This window comes from Acanthochromis polyacanthus, chromosome 16 (genome assembly GCF_021347895.1).
Source record: "Acanthochromis polyacanthus isolate Apoly-LR-REF ecotype Palm Island chromosome 16, KAUST_Apoly_ChrSc, whole genome shotgun sequence".
Classification (NCBI taxonomy): Eukaryota; Metazoa; Chordata; class Actinopteri; family Pomacentridae; genus Acanthochromis; species Acanthochromis polyacanthus.
In genome coordinates, this window is record NC_067128.1 from 31,442,957 (window position 1) to 31,465,508 (window position 22,552).

The following is a 22,552-nucleotide window of genomic DNA, read 5'->3' on the forward strand; positions in this document are numbered from 1 at the left end:
TAAGAAGGTTAAAGAACTGATTATTCTTTCTGTTTTTAACAATTTCTCACTCAGTTAAATACTAAACAGTGGGTTTAACTTGTTTTCAAATGGTTGCTTATCTACATTTATATGACATGGTGTTGTGATTGTAGCCACCTAAATGCGCATTAGCCCAATATTCTCTGTCCTTTTAGCCCTGTTTTTGACTCCACCCACTCTGATATGAAAATATCAGCTTCGTTAGCGGCTAAATGCGCCACTATTTTCACCGCTTACTTCCCTAAATACACCTCCATGCTGTATCTGAAAACAGTGGTGCTGACAGCTGTGAGAAGTGACCATCACTATCGGTGACGCTTGTGATTTACATATAGCCATTTGAGCCATTGTTAATATAGAAATATCGACCGTGGCAGCTTGAAGCACAGTGCTGACCATGCTTTCACACAACACCTTGTCGTCAAATGTAGCTATATGTGAACCACCAAAGGACTGATTGAGCTGTGGAAGAACTGTTTAGCATATATTTATAGTGTGTGCATTTATGTACACGTGCTTTATTGTGCATTCAGGCCCAAGGAAATTAGCTAGAAGAGGGGCAGGCATTCGGTTTTGAAAAAACAAGGTGTGTGGTGATGACCTTGTTGATGTGGTGGCGTTATTCAGCCGCAGCACACTTCAGGAATGATTACATGCATTACTACTTAATAAATTACGCTGGTGCCTCTCTGGGGGCTGAAGGCACAGTTTGTACTGTGGCAGAGAAAGGCTCGATTATTGGTTTTTGCATTAGGTGTTCTGTTGTCGCCGCTATTGTCATTGTCACGCCGTTTTTCCCTACTTAATGGTTAATCAAACCAGCCTGTCTCTACTTCTGCCTTTCTGTCAATCTCCCGGTTCCACAGATATGTAGATGTAGGTGCGTACGTGTGGGTAAGCTCGGCAAATCTGCATTCATAAGTAGCAGCGTGTGTCTAATGGTGCTGTAGTCGGATCGCTCTGCAGGCAGTATACAGTAGCTGGCAGTATGCAGAAACACAACACCTCCCTTCCCTTTCCCATTAATGATGAGCAATAGTGTCGTCCCCGGGGTCTTACACCTCTGTGTGCCCCCGTATGAAAAATTGCCACCCCCCGCCTCAGTCCCTATGCTCACGGGAAGAATGAATGGATATAATCAGTAAGCTCACCCATTCACTCTTCTCAAGAAGGGAAAGTCGTTACTCTCTGTCAGTCTCCTCCTCTTTCCTTCTTTCTCTCATTTTTCCACCTTCCATCCTTCTGCCACTTTTCTCTCTCCTCTCTGCATCTTTTATCCGACTTGTCGATCTCTGTTTGACTGTGTCCTCTCTCTCTCCCTATCCCTCTCTGCGATTATTTGCTCGTCTGCTCGCATAATATCCATCTCTTCTCTGCTGATTAATTTTCTCTGTGAATATCCCCCCACCCATTTCCATTTTCTCCCCCTCTACCCGGTTACATTTCTATTCCATCACTGTGGTTCTAGCGATGTCCCTTTATTGAGCTTTGACTATATATTTAATTCTTGCAAGCGCTCTCTTCTAATGTAACTGTTTCTGTAAATCTGCAGTCGTATATGTGGTTCAGCATTTCCTGGATCGCATTTGGTGAATTCATTAGGAGCACGCTCTCTTATAATAAAATGTTTCCTGGTAAAAATGGATCCCTGTGGTGTATAGCTAGAGGGCATATAATGGGGGAATATTTTAAAGATAGGAATGTCATGCAGAGGTGTGTGTGGAGTCTAAAAGGGTGTAGTGTCAATGTTGAAAGGGCGGAATATATTCAAGCTCTGCTAGTCGACCATAAAAATAACATAATGTCATGACCTTGAACCAAGTTTGGCGACTTTCCAACTACGGCTCGAGCTGTTTATTGTTTTCGTTATCTAGTAGTCTACCGATCATTCCATCAGCTCATCGGATGAGAACTTTTGCTTTATTAAGGAGCAGTTGTAAACCTGTGATGAAATATTTGACATTAGTATTTAGTTAGATGGTGAGTTAAACTGTTAGTGACAAATCTACTTTGTATTTCTATAGTAGTTCAAACGACTTAATAGCAGGAGTGTGGATGCATGAAATATGTAGATTCCGATCTACTACATGTATGTGACAATGAAGCATCCAAGCAGACTCTAAGTCGACTAAACATAAGTATAACTTAAACTAGCATTCTGTAAGTGGTGTCTGCAGCTGTCTGTGTGTGTGAATCCACAAAGGACTGTAACGTTACAGCTAATGCAGGTTCAGTTTGCTAGCTTAGCTATCAGTATGTTGCCTGTTGAAGCAGAATGTTAATGCTCCTGTACTGGATTTGTCACTACAGCTAGACGAGTGATCATGTTGATTCATGCTAAATGGTAAAGCCAACTTTACCTTGTGCTGGCCTCGGGTTAGCTCTGTAGACTAGGTGCTTTTTTTTGCTGTTGTGCCATTGGGGCAGGATATTCTGGTTTTACAAAAGATGCACTTTTTCATCATGAAATCATCCCAAACTTTGTAAACTTTCTTTAGTTTTTTCATTTTCATTATGGTATTAGCCATAACATTAAATCCACTTTACTATTATTGAGTAGGTCTCCCTTGTGCCTTCCAAAACAGCTTGAACCCATTGGGACACGGGACCTCTGAGGGAATCTTGTGGTGTCTAGCACCAGAACACTAGCAGCAAATCTTTTGGGTGCTGTGGCTTTCAAGGTGGTACCCTCAGGAATTGAACATCACATTCTACAGTTACTCAGTTAGACTGGGATCTGGGGATTGGATATGTAGACCTGAGGCTTTCTGCTGTGATGCTACTATGCACAGCTTTGGGCTCTTAGTCGCATTCGTTGGTGGGGCACATTGTCCTGTTGGGCAAGGTCACGACTGTATTGTTGCCAATGAGGGGTATGTGCTTGTTTGCAATAATGTTTAAGTGAGTAGTACAGGCAAAAATAATAAAATCTACATGAATTACAGGGCCTAGGTTTTCCCAACATAAAATTGGATTGTAACAGATGATCAAGGTTATACATTTTATTTAATATTGTGACTGATGGGTGTACACTACAGGCCAAAAGTTTGAAAGCAAGGTCACATTTGTACAAAAAAGATCACAGTTTTATTGGGGTACTTTTCAACAAAATAAGCATTATTATTATATAAAGAGTCACTCATCAGAATAGATTTTTACTCTACTTATCAGGTATTTGTATATGCATTCTTGTTTCTTTACTCAGCTGTTTCTCTCCAGACATTTCTGTGGTAGTCATAGAGATATGGATACAGTTGAGATTTATTGAGTATTTTTGTGTGCAAACACTCAAAAGCCAAAGAGCTAAAGTGAATAATGCAAACTGTGATTTGTTTTTTTTACTTTTGCAGCTGAAGTTGTGGCTCTTGCAAATCTTCTCAACCCCCAAACTAAGCCCTTCTTTTCTTTTGTTAACATTTATTCAGCAATTGTCTTGTAACATCAATGTATACCTAAAGGTAAATTGAGGAAAATGGTGCATATCAGTGAAAGCAAAGTCTGATCATTCAGGAAATACATCCCAAAATCCAAACAGTTCATACTTTTTAAAACAATTATTTTTACTTTTTAGAGAAAGACATCATGAACAGAAACTTGATTCGAAATGTTCTGCCTGTATTGGCCTTGCTTTCAAACTCTTGACCTGTAGTGTATGTGATTATACAGAAGTACCATGAAATCAATTAGTACCAATGATTTTTAGTGTTTGAGTAATTCAAGCTTCTCCAAGAGTGGCTTCAGTCCTTATCCAAACCCTCAAATGCTTGGAGGTTAAAAAAACACAGACACCTCATTCAGTTGCAGTACATAATGGGATGCCCACACAAACAGAAACAGATATTATTGTTCTGGTAACAAATTCCTTTCGTTGAACCGTAAGTTCCTTGACTGAGAACCTTCCAGGTTTGGTCGTCCCGGAGTGGAGTGTTACTGTCAGCATGAGAGTGGAGCGGCCGTCATCCAGCTACAGTTCCTCATCAATGAGGTAGGCCACAAAAACAGAAATGACTCTCGTAAGACCAGTGCTACCTGACAAAGCTATGGGATTTGATAAAACCTCTGAGCTGATTCAAGAATGTTTTTCCTATGACTTTTCTTACCTAAATGTCCTAAAAAAAATAGTTCCATTTGACAGCAGCTGAAAGTAAGGTGGTTTGAATGACATTGCATGTAGGCATTTTTAGTGTCAGTATGACTGGCTAGCACTACTCTGTACTTTCACCTGGTTTTCCTCGTATGTGAACGATTAAGTGAATAAAACAATGACTTTAAAATCCACTAAGCACTAAACATATACTTTTTATTATCAATTTCTAAGTCATTGCATGGCCCATTATCATGTTTGTGATATTAACAGCTCCAGACGCTTTCCTCTATACAATTAATAAAAGATTTCTTTATGCTGACATATAGTTAAAAACATTATAATTTCACAATACAGAATTATTTTTCTTTATTATAAAGGATAATATAAATAATGTGCAAGTATATTAAATCAAATGATAGCAGAGCTGGATACCCGATACTGTTCTGAAAAAAAATGCTACAACTTTTATGGCTAGCCTTTATAATGATCAAGATAAGAGCATAAAAGTAAATTTACCCTGAAAATAGCCTCGGGCTCATCGGGTAAACAATATTAAAATTAGTGATGCATTTATAGTTTGACATATTTTATGAGATGAAAGAAAGCAACAGTCTCCTCTGAAGGACATTGCATGCTTAAATCATCATTATAAACTGTATGACACCTTAACAGTTTTTTTTTCCATGCTTGCATCCAAAATCAGGGCACAGTCCTTAGTAAGCCCTCGATCAGCTAAAATAGGCAGTTCCGTCCGCGTGTCACGTTAAGCTGCAAGCCACACTAAAAGTCCTAAAGCATTTTTTTTTGTCATGATTGACAAGCTGGAAATACACCAGCAGAATTTCTGATTCATTTTGGAAAGGCAAGACGATATTGATTTACATCATATTTATGAGAAGTGCAGCATTTAACGCTTAGTCGTGTGTGTGTGTCTGACTGTGACTCAGCAGCTAAAACAAACCCTCAGGGAGACGGAGATGATTTTTAGTGCCTCCTACACGCACATGTACACTCATATACATCTTATGAATCATCCTCGTTACCTGGGAGGAAGCTGCTTGATTTAAAATCAGCCCAAGCTTCCTGAGAATGCAGTCTGACTAATGCATGTCGTCCTAGCAGGGTAAAATGTGCAGTCTGGGTTGTTTTGTGGAAAGTTCTGCAGTTATAATCTTCATGTAGCCTGTGTTTTGCTTGAATGCGCTTCTCTGTGTTATCCTTTGAACATTAAATGACATGCCCATGAATCTGTCATGACAGGGAGCGCTGGTTAGTGCTTTGGCTGATGACAGTGTCCACCTGTGGAACCTGAGGCAGAAGAGACCAGCCATCCTCCACTCCCTTAAGTTCAACAGAGAGAGGTAAGCAGTTTCCACAAAGCCGCAGAGAAAGAAAGTCCATCTGCTGAGTGGATGTGTCCACCTCACTGCCACTATCGGTTCTCTTTTCTCCCTCAGTTATGCCTCTCTGTGCTCAGCTGCTCCCCGCACTTGGTCTGGTGCAACATGAGCACGATCTCGTGGGTTTCTGAGCATCACAGTTTGCTGCCTGTGTCAACTGTTAGTTTTTGCTTTCAGACTGTATGCAAACAGACAGCATTTCATTTGGAAAATGTGTCTGTGCGTCTGCAAAGCTGTGCGCAGGGTAAAGGAGGTGACGGAGAGGCTGATTCTCTCTCTCTCTCTCTCTCTCTGTCTGTTTCTGTCTCTGTTGGTCTCTAACTAAACTCTCATTATTTGGGTCACATACTCTGCCTTTGAGGATTTCCCTTCGCTGGGGCGCAGGTGTGAGCCTGCCCAAACACCTGAAGGTTTACACCAGCAGGTTTTTCCACATGTACAAGCACGCTGTAAACAGAAACACACGCAACCAATGTGAGTGGATTGCAAAATATAAAGTTCCGAGATTTTATTTTAGTTGATCATTATGTACAAATAGGGCTGCACAGTGGCTTGGAGGTTACCACTTTCGCCTTGCAGTTAGAAGGTCCTTGGTTCGCGTCCCGACCTTAGTGGGATCTTTCTGCTTGGAGTTTGGATGTTCTCCCTGTGCATATGTGAGTTTTCTCTCGGTATTGCAACTTCCTCCCACAGTCCAAAAACTTGCTAAGGTTGACCAGTAATTCTAAATTGTCTGTAGGTGTGATTTTTTTTGTCTCTTTCTGTAGCCCTGCGATAGACTGGTCCCCTGCCTTCGTCCTAAGTCAGCTGGGATAGGCTCCAGCCCCTCATGACCCAAATGAGGAGGAAGCGTTGCATAGATACTGGATGGATAGATTATGCACAAATATAGATTTTTACTCTGAGTTATCACCTTTGGCATGGCTTTCTATTTGACCAACCATGAGGGTCAAGCCTCAAATTAGTAGGGCTGGACTCGAATATCCGAATATTCGGTCGTTGTGGTAATGTCCGAATATTAGTATAGAGATTGCGAGCTTTCCCGTCACTCTTCACTAAACAGAAGACAAAATGCGAAGACGGAGATATCCATGCTAATGCTAACTCTGTCAGTCTCCGACAATAAATACCCTCTTCCCTCTGCCGCCATCGCCGCGGGCGAGATGAATATTCGGATATTCATCATTTATTGGGCCCAAATATCGGGAGCCTAGAAATTCTGCTCTTCAGACCAGCTCTAAAAATTAGTTTGCATTACTTTATATGCAGAGTACTGCAAACACCCATTTGGACCTGGTTATCCATCTGTTCCATTAGTCAATTAGTCGTGCAAACCAAATGCAAGTGTGTCTTCGAGTCTCCCAATGCATTTGTCTTAACAAATTGTGATTGTGGCTTTCTTCTCAGTAAACCTACTTTACCATTCCCAAACTGCTTGATTAGTAGGTGTAGAACTCAATCACAGAATCCTCAAATTATTTTTGATCTTTAGTGAAGGTTGTTCAGGGTCTGAGATACAAGTGCAGAATCACCTCACCTCAAGGAAATTGGCGTTTACTGTCTCCTACAATCACAAATGCGGTGATTACCCATCAGAGCCAATCATATCATTGGCCAGTAATCTGTCACTGTGAAAAATGGTGAACGGGGTAAACGTCAGAACCGATGATCTGAGACAACGCTGATGTGATGGACAGGTGGCCAGCAGCGGCTTTTAAGGCGGGTTGTGTTCTTGTGAAGGCGCTCGAGCGCCTCTGACATTTAGTAAGCATCGCCGTCCAACGCAATGACCTCAAGACAGAGCATCGTAGAGGAGCGGAGTCAGTGCATCTTAACAGATGTCAAGATGGGAAAGAGGAGCCACGAAATTACTTGGCACATTTGGAATGGGTAGAGGAGAGAAGAAAGTTAAACTAAGTTAAAATAAGTGGAAATAACTGCTGAAGAAGATTGTGAGGAAGACTAGTTAAGAGTTTAATGGAACGTAAAAAAGAAGAGTGTTCTCAGTCCTTTAAAATGTTAAATCACTCAGTTGCTGTCCATGCAGAACTGAATGCATGTGGAGGGGAAAATGCCAATACCTGACCCCATGAGACAGCCTTACCGGTTGATGTCAGCATCAAACATCAGACTAGCTGTTCCACCCTTAACAACAGTTTCACTTAAGGGCTTTGCTGTCTCAGAATACCATTTGACAGCTTGCAATAACTCAACTTGATGGTAACACAAGTTTGCATCTTTTTTTTCAGGTTTTGGTTTCTTCCTGCTTCCCAAAGGCATACAGCTCATGTGAACTAGAAACTTAATTGCCTTTAGGTGTTAATGTGTTAGGTTCAACAAACACCAGCTGTGTCACAAAGCATTACATCATTTGACGTGCATCAGTTGACTTACATACCAGACACAGTTGATGCTCTGATCGAGAAAGTAATGAAAACTGCTGCTTGAACACAGACAAGTATTGATGCTAGGGAATGTAGTGCAGTTGTGTATCTTGGCATGTTAGTGGTCGCCAACCTGTGATGATGTGCTTTAGGATAGCTTTATGGGCTTACATATAAAATAATAGGCGAGGGTGCATTGATCCATGTTGTAAGTCATCAGATGCATCCCTGTGAGTCCTTTAGGAGCTGGGAGCTGGGCCGCTGGACTTCTCAGGACCTTGAACAGGAGTAAACATGTGTGGAGAGATGGATAATAGCTGATACATTAAACCGATTTTAAAAAAAAAGAATTTGACATTACTTTAATATGTTACCACCTCATACCTCTTAGCATGCATGTATAGATTTTCACCATTCAAATTTGCTTAGAGTAAGCTGTGTGCTGTGTAGAAATCATATACCTTTGCAGATTTAATGTTGCATCAAATATAAATTCCTACTTGGCAACAGACTTTTCAGTCCTGTCTTTATTCAAGCAGTATATGAAATGTTTTATGTGAAAGGTAATCGTGTCTTACATGGGTATTAAATTATTTTCAAGTGTTTGCATATCAGCACTCAATTTTCCCTCTCAGTATACTGATATACACCTCCGCAGTCTTCTAAAGTTGTTATTATGATGACTGCCCCAGGGGGGCAACCTCCACAGTTAATAGGACCATCAGGGTTTTGTTGGACCCATTTTATTGCAGCTTTCGTATCACACTGTTTAGCCAAGTGTCTTTCAATCTGATAAGCTTTTAAAAGATCCTCAGGCATTAAAGGCGACAAAAATCTCTGCATCTCCATTCTCTGCTTTGTTTATTTTTATGACAGTTGGACACCTCTGTGTTGTGTGAGTCCTATCTTTTTAAAATAGTTGTCAAATGAAATAACAAGAGGTTACATTTCCAGACAGCGATACAGTTCAAAGTATCTGAAGTTCAGAGTGACTGTTGAAGTGAGGCCAAGAGACAGTGTCAACCATTTTTAAGGCCCACACGTTGCAGGATTAAATCGGACAGATCTGTACAACGAATAAAAGTCTTGGTTGCCGAATCTGTCCCGGCTTTTTACCACTGCTTTTATCTTCTTCTTCTTCACTGACTGTTTGTTTGAACCTCTTTGTTAACTTGTCAAGGTGTAAAGGACAAGGCAACCTTTTCCTCAATCAACAAAAGGACAGTCACCCAACCAGAACAGCCTCGGCAGCCCAGCTAACAGAGTGTAACAGAATGACACACAGGCTTAAACAACCTCAGCCTAACAACGTAGACACTCCTAGGAATATCAGTAACTATTTGTTGTTGTTTTTTTTGCATGGACATTTTTCTTGGAAAAGTGTTGATATCCATCTGCATTTTAAGGAACACTTAGTTTTGTCAAATTAAACAAATTACTATTTTGTATGTCAGATGAGAAGATCAAAACAATCATATCTGTACCTAAATTCTGGAATTATGGAGAATTCTTTTAAGGGGGGGGGGGGGGGGGGGGGGGGTTAGAGGGAGTTGCATAGTGTAACAAACAACAATTTTTCACTGCTGCCATGCTGTGCAGTATGTCTGCTAGTACGATTGAGTGGTTACAGCTAAAGATCACATGATGATTTTTTTTTATCTAGAATCACGATCTACAATCAAAATCACAAGTTTTCCCCCAGATTAAGTTGAACTCATGTGATCCCATGAATAGTTATGTATGTAACTGTCTGCCACTTCATCTTCAGACTAACAGGCCCAACTCACACATCGCTGCATCCTATTTTCGCTCTTAAGTGGTGATTCATGTCTCCACTGCTTTGACGCGGGTTGAGTTTCCACCCTATAAAACCAGCTGGATAATCATCATTAACTGCTACAGAGATGCTGTCATAGGGCACAAAGAGACCAAATGATCGACAGCAAATGATCTTCAATCTCTTTACTCAGAAAAAGGGGACATGATTCCAGGTAGCTGACTACGTAGCAGTGGCAGTTAGGGAAATTGAAACACCCAGAAAGGGAACATATGACCTGCCTCCTCCTAAGTCCTAAAAAATCCGACCATTGATCCATCCATTTTCTTCTGCTTGTCTGGAGTCAGGTCAAGGTGGCATCAGAATATTCCGGCATCTTCTTCTTGATGCCAATCCATCCATCTATCCATTTTCTATACACCGATTTATCCTCTGTAGGGTTTCTGAGGGGTCTGGAGTCTATTCCACTTGAGTTAGGGTGAAGGCAGGGTCAAGGCAAATCCCACATGTAATCCCTCTAGTCAATTCTAAGTTTACCTCAGGGTTTCCTTCCACTTGGACATGGGCATAAAACCTCGAAAGAAGGGCGCACAGATGGTGTCCTAATCAGATGTCCGAACAAATTCAGCTGGCTTCAACACAACGAAGTAGCAACTCTACTCCGATCTCTTTCCAAATATCCGAGCCTCTCACCCAGTCGGAGGAAACTCATTTGGACTGCTTGTGTTTGCAGTCCCATTCTTTCTGTCACTACCCAGAGCTCATGTCCACGTGATGATTGGAACGTAGATCGACTGGTAAATCGAGAGCTTTGCCTTCTGGCTCAGCTCCCTCTTCACCACGACAGTCCGGTACAACGCCTGCATTACTGCTGATGCTGCACCACTCCATCGGTCTATTTCATGCTCCATTTTCACATCACTCATGAACAAGATCTTGAGCAATTTAAGCTGTTTCGCTTGGTAGTGAGTTACTATTTTCAAATGGGCAGCCCCAGCTAGCCCGACACAGTGCAGCAATGACAGCCTTAGTGAAATGAAAGTGCTATTGCACATACAACTAAAATTGGTTACTAAGTTTGTCAACTTAACTGTCAGCTTTTGTTGAGTACAACTTAAAGGAACAATTTAGACAGAACAGTAACACCAGAGGCTTATATGGTGGAGAAACTGACAACTGCCATATAGTTAATCAGTAAAGGTATTCAGTTGGAATCCCAACACTGCATTGGAGATAGAGCTCTTGGACTCAACTTACCCAACTAGCTTAAACTGCAACTATTTACATCACAGTCCACGTAGTTTCTGATAAGAAGAGTTCACAGCAGTTCTTCTTTCAGGATGGTGATCCACTCATGGCTAGTCTTTCTCTGCTGTGCTGTCTTTCGATCGATAAAATAGGTTACACCTTAATGATGTGAGCTTTGTCCTAATAGTGTCATAACTGGTCCTGCTTTTGCTTAGTTCCGGTGGTGAAGGAAAATTTGGACATTGCTCACCGGTATCTATTTAATGGCATGTTCTGTGCCCGCTTCTTCTAACAAGCAGATGCTATTCCAAAAAATAAAGATCACCTACAATTTAAGATTGCCGGACCTGTAGTTAATTACCAGTTCATCTGCGGCTTACTACTCCGAACAGTTCCAGTATGTACTTTATTCCTCCAAGTGTTGTTTGTATGTTCATTTTGGGCGGCTATGGCTCAAGTGGCAGAGCGGGTTGTCGACCAGTCGTGAGGTTGGTGATTGAATCCCTCCACATGTCGAAGCATCCTTGACCGAGACACTAAACCTGAGGTTGCAACTTGCACGGCTTCTCTGTTGCCACTGATAAGAATGAGAATCACATTATAAAGGGCTTTGAGTACCACTAAGGTAGAAAAATGTTATATAATTACAGACTATTTACCATTTCTTTGTACAATAAGACCAGACCAAGATATAACATGTTCTTACATGTTACAACATGTTACTAATATTATTGTGGACATATTTTATAATATAAAATGGGAGGTTTTTGGTTTCTACCTGGTAAACTAAGCTGGCTTATGTTTGGTTTTTAAGTCACAATCACATAGGTGTAACCAATTTAGTTATCTGCAGTACCTCTTAGCAAGAAAGCAATCAGTTCTATCACCCAAAACATGAAACTATCCCTTTAATAGATGTATTGACTGGGTGCAGTCATCTTGCTAACAATGTGTGCTCATATACCGGCTACCATGTATAAGCTAAAACATCATGCAATTCCTCCTCTTTTTGTGCATTTATTTTCTGGATAGCCTTATTTCACCTTTTCAAAATCCATAGGCTGCCTACCATCATTGGGCCCGTTCCATTACTCTCAGCAGATCTTTCTTCCCCCCCCCCTCCTTCCCCTGCTCAGAATTTGAGTTGATGGGTGAAAGCAGTGTTGCAGAAAGCCCCCCAGCATCAGCATCCATTCACATCAGATCACAGGCACCATAGGAGAGAGGAGAGGAGAGAAGAGAAGGGAGAGGAGAGGAGGAGTTGAGACAGACTGGGCCTCAGCCAGAGAGCAGTGAGTCAGTCTGTGGGAAGGAATGTGGGGACGGAGGGAGCGCAAAAAGAAATCCTGCCGAGTCATTCTGGCGTAGGATGCTCTCGTCACCTCCCGGCCTCGCAGGAATGCACTGCAGATGTGGATGCTATCATCAACACGGGGTGACATGATGGGAGATAATGGTGTGTGTGTGTGTGGGGGGGGGGATGTACACGTACAACATAATGAGACCTGATCTCTGCACTTTTACTTTGCTCGTTGGAGATTCAAAAGATTTTTTGGGGGGTTTTTTTGGGACAAAAACTCTTCTTAAACTCAATGTTTCTGGCTAAAGCTGCTTGAATCTCTGCTTGTGAAAGCTGATCATTCTACCTTCATATTGATATCTCCCAGGTTTTATCCCAGCAGGAGTCAAAATCTGCATTAAAACATTTTTTTTTTTAAAGCTGTAACGCCTTAAGTTATTCTATGACTAGTTTGTTGGCATTGGTAAAGCATCAGTTAAATGACTTAAAATGCGAAGAAATTATTCATTTCAGCAGTTTAATCAAAGATATTTGACTGATTAAAATTGCCGCAAGGCTGTTGATTTAAGGGTTTAATTCCCTCCTCAGCATTTTTTCCTACCGTCTTTCTTTTCTCTCCAACTTAACCTTGTTACTGCGGAAATGCGCATGCATTAAAAACATGTGAGGGTGACTTAACTTCTGCTTTGCTTCATTTCTGATAAAGGCACAGATTTGGATCTCGGCAGAGAGGGCAAAAGTGCTCAGGAGATGCTGTAGAGACAATCAGTACTTGTGTGTGTTTGTGCATGTGTATGCAGTCCGATATTAGATTAGATTCCTGTTAATTGAGACCCTGTGGTACATTGGGGTCTCTAGCATCTCAGATAAGAGGCACTCTATCCGCTTTGGAGGCTTGCCAAATGGATACTGTGTGTCATTGACTTCTATTTGATTTGTGCTTTCTTAGTGATGGGCAATTTGTGCTGTGCCTAAATGGTATTCAACAGTTTATCAACTGTTTTTTGCTGCTGTTGTAGCTTAATAGTCGCCCGGTTTTGATAGTGTGAAATCATCATTCCAAACAGTGACAAAAGGATTGTCTACAATCTTAATTACTCAAAACTCGGACTTGTTTAAGAAAAGATTATTAACCTGATGGACATTTTATGAAGAGACAATTAACATTTAGTGTTTAATCAATATTTAGTGTCTTTAATATTTATGTCCAGGCTATTACTCTCCCTGTTGTTATTGCACACACCACCATAATTCTGCATCTTACTATGTCTGCATACATTACAGTTTGAACCTTTTCAAACCAAAACCCATCAGTAGGTTTAAAACGCATGTTTTCTTCTTAAAAATTTGCCAAAGTGACACCATTTGTCAGAGCCAAAAACTGTGAAATGAGGAAGAATAAACAAACCTTCAGCTTCACAATGATGATTTAGTTTTTATGTGCCATTTTGTTGGGAAAATCAACCAAAACTAAACCTTAAAATTGTGATATTCAATAAAAATTCACATTTAAAATTTGCCATGCATGGATTTTTGACTTTAACCAGATTCTGTATCTGTAAATCTGTGCTCCTCGATGAAACAGTGAATTAATTACTGACAAAAACGTGTGTGTTTTAAGCTGACATGGGCTGAACTGCAGGCTGTGCTTAAACCGAGCCGATAGGAGGCAAGTATGGAAGTGTTTTTATTTTTAAAGTCTATGGCATTTCAGCTGTGTTATACTGCACAGAAGACATTTTTCAAACTCTTTTTACCTCTAGCCATCGTTGCGTTGTTTCCAGAAAAGTGCAGGATTTTATGTTGCAGTGAAATTTTTGCCTGCGGCAAGTAAAATTGTGACAAGAGCATAAACCGCCCAGAAACTGCTTGGAGTTCAGAGGGTTAAATATCGTGACACTCATAAAATTTTGTGCCCTGCCACTGTTTCACTGCAGCAGAGACACAATGTTATTCCTGGAACCATACCCTTTTCATACCACATTACTGTCTCGTCAGCCATTCAGCAGTTAGCGGTCAGTGCTCAGGGGTAGTTTATTAAAAGTTATTCAGAAAAAGGACAGTATCACTAGATCAAGGCACTTTAGATCAAAGCGTGTGATTTCTAATGACGGCGGGAACAAATTACTCCATTTCCAAGGATGATCCTCATTGATTGGCGTGTCGTGTAAAACCGTGCATCACGAAAGAGGATATTCTGAAGAATCACTTCTCCCCAGTTGGTTTGCAGTGAACCGTGCTGTCATACGTGCAGCCCACAGTGCAGTCAGTCTCAGAGTTGCGCTGTGTGGCCGGCGTCTGTCATTTCTGAGGCAGTGTGTTTGGCCCTGAGCCTCCAAGCTGGCAGCTGCCTTTGTGTGTCGTGACCACTTGAAGCTGGAGATTTCACCAAGAGACACGTGCACGTACAAGTGTGAACACAGCGAAACGAGTACGACTGCATAAACAACCAGGCACATATTTACAACCACACACGAGAAACTGACACACACACACAGACACACACACGCACGCACTAACAAACTGTGAACAAATTTGTATAATTATGCTCCTGACACTGCCTCTCAGCTGGCCCTCTCACACTGGCTCTCAGAACACTTAATTAGTTAGCTTCTATGTGGGTGCATTCACAGATCAAACATATTTATGTTACATATGGTGCATGTGCAGTTACATTAACTCATATTGGCACAGAGACAAATGGACACTAAATAATCCCTCTGAAATACACTGAACATCCAAAAAAAATCGCACTCTATTATTTTATTGGGCATCCTTTAGCTCTGAGAACGACATACATTTGCCGTGGAATCGTTTTGATAAGCTTCTGCAATGCCACAGCATTTATTTCTGTCCACAGTTGCCTTAATTTTCTACCAAGATCTTATACTGATAATGGGAGAGTCGCACCGCTGCGCAAAGTCTTCTCCAGCACATCCCAAAGATTCTCAGTGGGGCTGAGGTCTGGACTCTGTGGTGTCCATGTGTGGAAATGAGGTCTCATCCTCCCTGATCCACTCATTCACAATGTGAGCCCCATGAATCCTGGCATCATCATCTTGGATCATGCCCATACCAAACTCCACTGATGGAAAGACCTGGGGCCTCATTTATAAAACATTGCGTAGGATCCATACTAAAGTTTGCGTACGCCGATAATACGAAAAGGGCGTATGCCCTTCACCCCTGATTTATAAAACTTTGCGTAAGCACAGCTGCATGCAATTTCTTGATAAATCAGACACCAGCTGGAAGATTGCACAGGTGGATCCACCTCACATTCCGCCCACAACACACCCACATTTTACCATGAATGGTCAATGCAAAGTAACTCATGAATGTATCTGTATATAGATAAGCTGCGGGATCCACGGCATTTCACGCAGCGCCAGCCGGCAGTGTTTTCACTGCTGTGCGTCAGGATGAATGAGTCATGTGTTGACCCAGGCCACCCTGCCACTAAATTTGTTATGATCATGTCCGATGTACAAATAATTTGTAAACTGATTGAATGTACATTTTTTCGGTTCACATAGACAAATTCATTTTCACTCGGGGGTTGTGGTGTGAAGCATGTGGGCCTGTGTGCCTGTACAGGGCTGATTAATGGTTGGACGCTCATCCCATTCGGCCGCATATGGATAAATAAACAAAATTCTTTACTTTTTTTTTGCCTTTTTACTGTGATAGTTGCAGTGAAGAGTGACAGGAAATGGGGAGAAGAGTAGGGGGAAGACATGCATAAAAGTGCCGCGGGCAGGAATCGAACCCGGGCCACTGCGTCGGAGACCACCCCTGCAAATGGGTCTTCTGCTTTCCCCGATGAGCCTTACCGGCGCCGGGTGATCAGTAAACAAAATTATTTAATAAAGATCACCGCACCAGCCCCAGATACCGGCCCTTCGGTCAAACGACCGAATGAAATAACGTTCAATCCGCCCCTGTTAATATATGAACATAGTTCTGCAAATACAGTCGTCGGCCGAATGGCGCACTATATGAACATCTACAACAATGAGGGTTTATGATTATCCGGCTCTACAAGTCTAATATGTGATAACAATAAAGGTTTGAGATCAATCTGGTTTCAATTCGCCACTTCACCCTCCGGCACTGCCGTTCCCTCCGTCTCCAAAATGTGCTTCAGCAAGCATCAAAGTTGGCGCACCGGTGTGCACATTCTCATGCCAAGTTTGTTTTAGAAATCACAACGAACACAGCGTACGCCACTTTCTACGCAAAGTTTGTGATTTACGCCCTGTTTTGTGCGTAAGCAAGCATCAAGAATCAAGGTTGGCTCACCGGTGCGCACATTCTCACGCCAAGTTTGTTTTTATAAATCACAACCTTTGCGTAGAAAGTGGCGTACGCCACTTTCTAGCCCTGTTTTGTGCGTACGCAAGCTTTATAAATGAGGCCCCTGGTCATTCAGTATATTCGGGTAATCGCCTGACTTCATTCTTTGGGAAGATAATGTTGCTGAACCTGACCAACCCCAGATTGTAAGTCACTATCCATGATGAATCTGTCATTTCATCTGCCTCTCTTCTTACCCTGGTGAGCCCATGACTTTGGAACAGGGTAAATCTGGACTCATCAGCCCACATGACCTTCTTCCATTGCTCCAGAGTCCAATCTTTATTCTACCTAGCATACTGAAGCGTTTTTTTTTTCTTTTCTGATTAGCCTCGCTGATCAGTGATTTTCTTAGAGCTACACAGCTGTTTAGTCCCAATCCTTTGAGTTCAGTTCTCATTGTGCATGTGGAAATGCTCTTGCTTTCACTATTAAACACAGCCGTAAGTTCTACTGTTGATTTCCTACGATCATCTCTGAGTTTGTTCCGACCACATTTGTTCCGCAAAGATAATAGTTCACCAGTATTCATGTGCATAGAAGAGGCAGGAGTCTGTTTATGCAGATGCAAAAGGATGTTAAATCTAGTAGACTGGCTTGCTCTTTGGGTGTAAAGATGCCAAAAGTGCTCATGAAAAGTCATGTTTCCGTTGCATCTTCTCTGGTTAACTAAATCTGTACAAACATGTGCATCTCAGTGATCAACTGTAATTACATCAACTCACAATGCTGCAGCCTTGTCTCCTAAAAATCATGGTCATATACAGCTAATATCATATTTTACAGTGTATTTCATTAGTTCTTACATAAATGGACTGATTTTGTTTATCTTTAGGCAACTTGGGTGGTTGACATCAAGAAAATGTCAGGTAGCAATTAGATTTGCTCAGAAACATGTTTGGCAAAACAATATACAGAAATACTATGTAAGAAAGGCTTTCATGAAAACCCATGTCACCTGACAGTAAATGAACTTGTGCAACTTGTCCATTTTTGACCAACCCAAGCAGTTACTGCTAAATGTAACCTACAGACCAGCATGTCATTAGGGAAGATGCAAAGTGTCTGGTAATATTTATCAAAGTCAAAAAGGCTTACAGCAGTTATTCTCTGCACAGAAGTTCCCACTAAATATTTAATGTATCGGACTTAATGTACATCTGTCCAATTACTCCTAAACATTGGCACTTTGCGTTAAAAAGGCTACACCTCCGGCACACACTTCTTTCTGCATTGACATAAACCTACTCAAATTAAAGCAGACATCTGACATTTAATTGTAGTGTTATTGCTGTATTTATTCATGTTTTTCAAACTGAATGAGATGCAGAAAAAAATGACCGTGTAAACTGTACATTTTGAATATTGTTTTATGTGTATCTGTGCACATTTTGGATGGTGTGGATGGGATTTATGTCAAGTAGTCTGACTCCTCTCCAAAAATATGAATATATTCTTGTGTTCAAGCAGAGCCTTGGGGAAGAGAGGGAAGATGTGTGTATGTGTGCGTTATAGTAGAAACTGCTGATCTCAATGCATCTCTAGAGAAACAGCATGAGGTAGCCTCGCAGAGAGGGAAGCTTTCTGAGGATTTAAATATACAGGACAGACACTGAAAGTCACTGCAAGGGCATCTTTACACAGATTTAGGTTTTGTATGTTACCCGTACGTATGTTTTTCATTCACGTGCTACTCAACTGCTTTGCCAAATAGGTTTTAAAGGAGATGCAGTCAGATATCGCTGACCAACAACATCCCTTTGTTGCATATGTGGGCACAATTATTTGACTTAGATCTAAGAGACCCAGATAATCTGGCTTGTGTCCCCAGTGTTAGGGTCCCTGTGCTTTAAGCGTCTGAACACCAAGTGGTTTCTGGGTAAGTTTGGCTCCTGTCACATTTTTACTCACTGCAGGCTCTTTTTTTTCTGCAATATACAGTCTTGCACCATCGAGGAAACCTCAAAACCACGGCTAGAAATAGAGCTCAAAAATGTGTATAAATATCTTACTGCTTACATTTTTATGGTGTATTCATGCTTGTCTGCTACTTTCTGCGAAAACACTGCCTGCAGTTCAGCCCAGTTCAGCTGAAAAATCCCAGAATTTTTGTCTCATAACTGTTGGTCATAACTACAGACATGGCTTCATGGTTGTGTCGAGGAACACAGAACGTTTAGATGTTTTTGTTTTTTTTTTTGCTTATTGTGGTGAATGCAAAGAGTACATTTCTGGCAATTTTCGAAACATGCATGTAAAGTGATTTTGATGAAATATCACAATGTAAAGCTTAAACTTAGTTAAATTTACTGAGAGAACAGCATGTCACAGATAAGTAGTTCAATGGCTGTCAGAAAGATAAATATCCAAAGATTCTTTACATGTGGCTCCACCCACCAGCAAATCTTGTGTTTCAGATAATTATCCAATCAAGTGTTCTGAATTGTCCAACATTGATTTAGCACTTGATTGCAAATTACTACCCCTTGTCCGGGATTTGAACCCGGGACCTCTCGCACCCGAAGCGAGAATTATACCCTAGACCAATAAGCTACATACTTTACATCTTCAAAAGTTTTTGAAACTATAGTCTAATTTTGATCTTTCTTTAAAAACATTGCAGAGAGCCTCGTTTTATGTTCAGTGTCAGGATTCTTTTTTTTCATTCATTGCCTTCAACATAATCTGATTGGAAGTGAAAAACATACTTTATTTCATTTTAATGTATTATTTCCTTGACATGCCGTGTCTGCTTAATCCGTCTTTGACAGGAGATATTACATTCAAATATTAAACTTGTTGTGTTGAGTGACTAAATATGAACTAATCTGTCAGGATTGCAGAGGAAATCCTCCACTCTGTCCTTCACTTGGAAATCCAAGTCAAGAAGAAAGCGCTATCAAAATAAAGTGAACGCAGCTTAATTCCTCCTCCTACATGGATGGCTTCCCCAGCTGGTGAATCTTGTGGGCTTTGTCTTATAGATACAAACCACTAAAGTCCACAGCTGTGGCTCAAACCCACCATGCAGAATCTAAAGGATCACTAGGGGAGCTGAACGACCTTGAAATATTAGCAGAGCTGGATTACCAAGGTTGTACATTATTATTCCACAGATGGGTTGGAGGTTGAATTGGAGGATGGATGAAAGTACAAAATGATGAAAAAAGGATGAAAAGATGAATGGATACCCACAGTTAAGGAGGGAAGGGTTTATAACCTCTCATTAAACTTAAGTCTGATGGATGGTTGAAAGGAGGAGACGGGGGTGATAATGAAAACAGGAGAATTATGGGTGCCTCTTTGCCCTCGTGTATCCTGTGGGTGTAGAGAAAAAAGGGGCTGATTGAATGACTCAAAAAGTCTCTTTGGTTTCGACGCTCTCATCTTGACTGCCTTCGACCTGGTGGAGTGGTAAATAGTCCTCTTCAAGTTTTGCATAGTCTGTGTCTGGTTATAATAGGATGTGGAGGGATTTTCATGACGTCTCTGTCTGTTGAGGGTTGTCCACCTTTTCTGTCTTACCCTCTCTCTTCTCACGCTTGTCTCATTTCCCTCTTTTCACAGAATAACTTTCTGCCACCTGCCCTTCCAGAGTAAATGGTTGTACATCGGCACAGAACGAGGAAACATCCACATTGTCAACGTGGAGTCCTTTATGCTCTCAGGCTACGTCATCATGTGGAACAAAGCCATTGAACTGTAAGTGGTCGTGCCCGCTTTTTGACCCCCTGATGCCCTCTCACAGATTTCTATCCCGAAGGTTCTTTGCTTTTCTTCTCTTTTTATTCAAAGTCAGCACGATTTAACATGCTACTGTATCGTTTTTGTCATTTGAAGGATTTTTCAGACTGAGTCACTGATGAACAAAAAGTTCTTGACCTCACCCTGAAACACGTGGCATAACTCCAACCTTTGGGGGCATAAGTGTCTTTTATAAAGCCTTATATCACCATCCAACAAACTTAAATGTCTGAAGCAATCAAAGACAAAAGGAGAGGAAGGCTTCGAGCTGGTTGGTGTTGCTCCAGGACAATGTGCCCATCCACAGGTGGCAAAAACAGCCAAATATGACTAACTGTTGACCCATGCACCTTACTCACCCAATGCGATCTGTTTCCCAAACTAAAATCCCACTTCTGTGGTAGCTATTTTCAGATTGATGATGATGTCATGCATACTGTTGAGTCGTACCTGGAGACTCAAGATGCGATAGTAAAGGTTGAAAATTGGTCGACCAAATGCTTTGAAGTCAAAAGAAACTACATTGAAAAATATTGCACGAGCAATCTTTCTACTGTGATGTCTCCTTGATGAGGCCAAGTACTTTCTGAAACACCCACATAGACCAATATTTGAACTAATTCAACCACTCGATTCAAACAGCACAGATTGTGGAAGCAGCAAAATGTGTCTTTGAACTGTTGCACCTTACTCACCTGATCTAGACCGGCCGACTTCCGTCCATTTCTTTAGCTAAAATCCCAATTGCATGGTCGCCATTTTTCAGGTTGATGATGAGGTGCATGCATGCTCGAGACTTTAGATTTGACCTTCTTCCAAAAAGGGATAGTAAAGCTTGAACATTGTTGATCCAAGTGCGTTGAAGTAAAAGGAGTTTATGTTGAAAAATAATGCAAGAACAATCTTTCTCCTGTTAAGTTTTTGTGGTGAGGCCGAGAACTTTTTGAAGCATCCTCAAATATCAATAGTTGAACTAATTCAGTCACTCAATTCATACAACACAGATGGTAGAAGCAGCCAAATGGGACTTTGTTACTCACCTGATCTAGACCATCTGACTTCTGTCCATTTCCAAAAGTAAAATCCCAGTTGTGTGGTCGCAATTTTTAAATTGATGATGAGTAGTATCTGAAGACTCAAGATGAGACCTTCTTCCACAAAGGAATCGTAATGCTTGAATTTCAGTGGACCAAGTGGATTGAAGTTAAAGGAGACTACACACGTGGACAAAATTGTTGGTACCCCTCAGTTAAAGAAGGAAAAACCCACAATTCTCACTGAAATCACTTGAAACTCACAAAAGTAACAATAAATAAAAATTTATTGAAAATTAAATAATCAAAAACAGCCATTACTTTTGAATTGTTGATTAACATAATTATTTAAAAAAACAAACTAATGAAACAGGCCTGGACAAAAATGATGGTACCTCTATAAAAGATTGAAAACTATTTGACCAGAATGACATGATTAACTCAGGTGTGTCATTTAATTGACATCACAGGTGTTTCCAAACTCATAATCAGTCAGTCTGCCTATTTAAAGGGAGACAAGTAGTCACCCTGCTGTTTGGTGAAAAGGTGTGTACCACACTGAACATGGACAACAGAAAGCGAAGGAGAGAATTGTCCCAGGACATCCGAAAAAAAATTATAGACAAACATCTTAAAGGTAAAGGCTATAAGACCATCTCTAAACAGCTTGAAGTTCCTGTGACAACAGTGGCTCATATTATTCAGAAGTTCAAGACCCACGGGACAGTAGCCAACCTCCCTGGACGTGGCCGCAAGAGGAAAATTGATGACAAATTGAAGAGACGGATCGTTGGAATTGTATCCAAAGAGCCCAGAGCAACCTCCAAAGAAATTAAAGGTGAACTCCAAGGCCAAGGTACATCAGTGTCAGATCGCACCATTCGTCGTTGTTTGAGCCAAAGTGGACTTCATGGGAGACGACCAAGGAGGACACCACTGCTGAAAAATCTCATAAAAAAGCGAGACTGGAATTTGCAAAAATGCATGTTGACAAGCCACAAAGCTTCTGGGAGAATGTCCTTTGGACAGATGAGACCAAACTGGAGCTTTTTGGTAAGGCACATCAACTCTATGTTCATAGACTCAAAAACCAAGCATACGAAGAAAAGAACACTGTCCCTACGGTGAAACATGGAGGAGGCTCAGTAATGTTTTGGGGCTGCTTTGCTGCATCTGGCACAGGGTGTCTTGAAAGTGTGCA

At 41.2% G+C, this 22,552-nt stretch overlaps 1 protein-coding gene across 3 annotated transcripts in view; it reads left to right on the forward strand.

Moving 5' to 3' along the window:
- The window catches only part of stxbp5a (syntaxin binding protein 5a (tomosyn)), a 129,094-nt gene that overhangs the window by 43,919 nt on the left and 62,623 nt on the right, over positions 1-22,552 (forward strand). For all 3 annotated transcript variants that reach the window (XM_051960867.1, XM_022211998.2, XM_051960868.1), the window contains 3 exons: positions 3,925-4,006; positions 5,369-5,469; positions 20,141-20,275. In XM_051960867.1, the coding sequence (XP_051816827.1) occupies positions 3,925-4,006; positions 5,369-5,469; positions 20,141-20,275 (318 nt within the window). The remainder of the gene's footprint in view (positions 1-3,924; positions 4,007-5,368; positions 5,470-20,140; positions 20,276-22,552) is intronic.